The sequence below is a fragment of the Olea europaea genome, unplaced genomic scaffold (assembly GCF_002742605.1).
Source record: "Olea europaea var. sylvestris unplaced genomic scaffold, O_europaea_v1 scaffold32208, whole genome shotgun sequence".
Taxonomy (NCBI): domain Eukaryota; kingdom Viridiplantae; phylum Streptophyta; class Magnoliopsida; order Lamiales; family Oleaceae; genus Olea; species Olea europaea.
Genome location: NW_019251064.1, coordinates 1 through 1,287, shown reverse-complemented (window position 1 = coordinate 1,287; position 1,287 = coordinate 1). Strand labels below are relative to the sequence as shown.

The following is a 1,287-nucleotide window of genomic DNA, read 5'->3' as shown; positions in this document are numbered from 1 at the left end:
AGGAGAATGTGACGATGTGGCAACTAAGGTGGAAATGAAAGATGTCGCAGAATGTTTGCCATCTGAATCGAGAAGAAATAAAAATCCTCATACACGGGATATAGATTTAGAAGAAGAGAGAGTTAGCAAGCAGCCATCAATCTATACGGAATCTAACATCCCAGAAGAGGAATTCAGTATTGTTTTGCTTCATAGCATGGGGGAAGGTGAAAAGAAGTTGGCGGCCTACAGAGCAGACCTTCGGAATGCTACAAGCAAGAGTGTGCAGCAATCCAGGCAAACAAAAGGATCGAGGGGGAAGGGGCGAGGAAAGAAGCAGAATAACAAAAAGGAAGTGATAGATTTGAGAACCCTTTTAATTAACTGTGCGCAAGCTGTGGCTGCTGATGATCGTCGGAGTGCTAATGAACTTTTGAAACAAATTAGGCAGCATTCTTCTCCATGTGGTGATGGAAATCAGAGACTGTCTTATTATTTTGCCGATGGCCTTCAAGCTCGTTTGGCTGGCACTGGTAGCCAGATACACAAGGCTCTTGTCAGTAAAAGAACAACTGCAGCTGATTACTTAAAAGCTTTCCACTTATATCTTGCATCATCTCCGTTCTGGAAGATTTCGAGTTTTGTCTCGAATAAGACAATTCAGCTGAAGGCAGAAAAAGCAACAAGAGTTCACGTCATAGATTTTGGTATCCTCTATGGTTTCCAGTGGCCTACCTTTCTTCAACGTATTGCTGGAAGGAAATATGGTCCTCCAAGTGTTCGGATTACTGGCGTAGAATTTCCTCAACCTGGATTCAAACCTGCAGAAAGAATTGAAGAGACAGGGCGTCGGTTGGCTTATTATGCTGAAATTTTTAACGTGCCATTTGAGTACAATGCCATAGCACAGAGGTGGGAAACCATCAAAATAGAGGATCTTAAGATTGAAGATGGTGAATTTCTCATTGTCAACTGTTTGTACCGAACCCAGAACTTATTTGATGAAACAGTCGTGGCACAGAGTTCAAGAGCTATTGTTTTTAACATGTTCAGGAAAATAAATCCGGATATTTTCATTCATGGAATTGTCAATGGGGCGTACAGTGCACCATTCTTTGTCACCCGATTCCGGGAGGTTCTGTTCCATTTCTCTGCATTATTTGATATGCTTGAAGTGAATGTACCACGTGAAAAACCGGAAAGACTATTAATTGAGAGAGACATTTTTGGGAGGGAAGCATTGAATGTCATAGCTTGTGAGGGCTGGGAGCGCGTTGAACGGCCTGAGACATATAAGCAGTGGCAGGT

General features: G+C 42.5%; 1 protein-coding gene across 1 annotated transcript; it reads left to right on the top strand.

Moving 5' to 3' along the window:
- Positions 1-6: 6 nt before the first annotated feature.
- On the top strand, positions 7-1,281 carry LOC111385606 (scarecrow-like protein 9; the record flags this gene model as incomplete). The annotated part of the gene is made up of 1 exon (XM_023010013.1): positions 7-1,281. A coding segment is annotated over exon 1 (1,247 nt), but the record flags the coding sequence as incomplete, so codon positions are not given.
- Between the last annotated feature and the right edge of the window lie 6 nt (positions 1,282-1,287).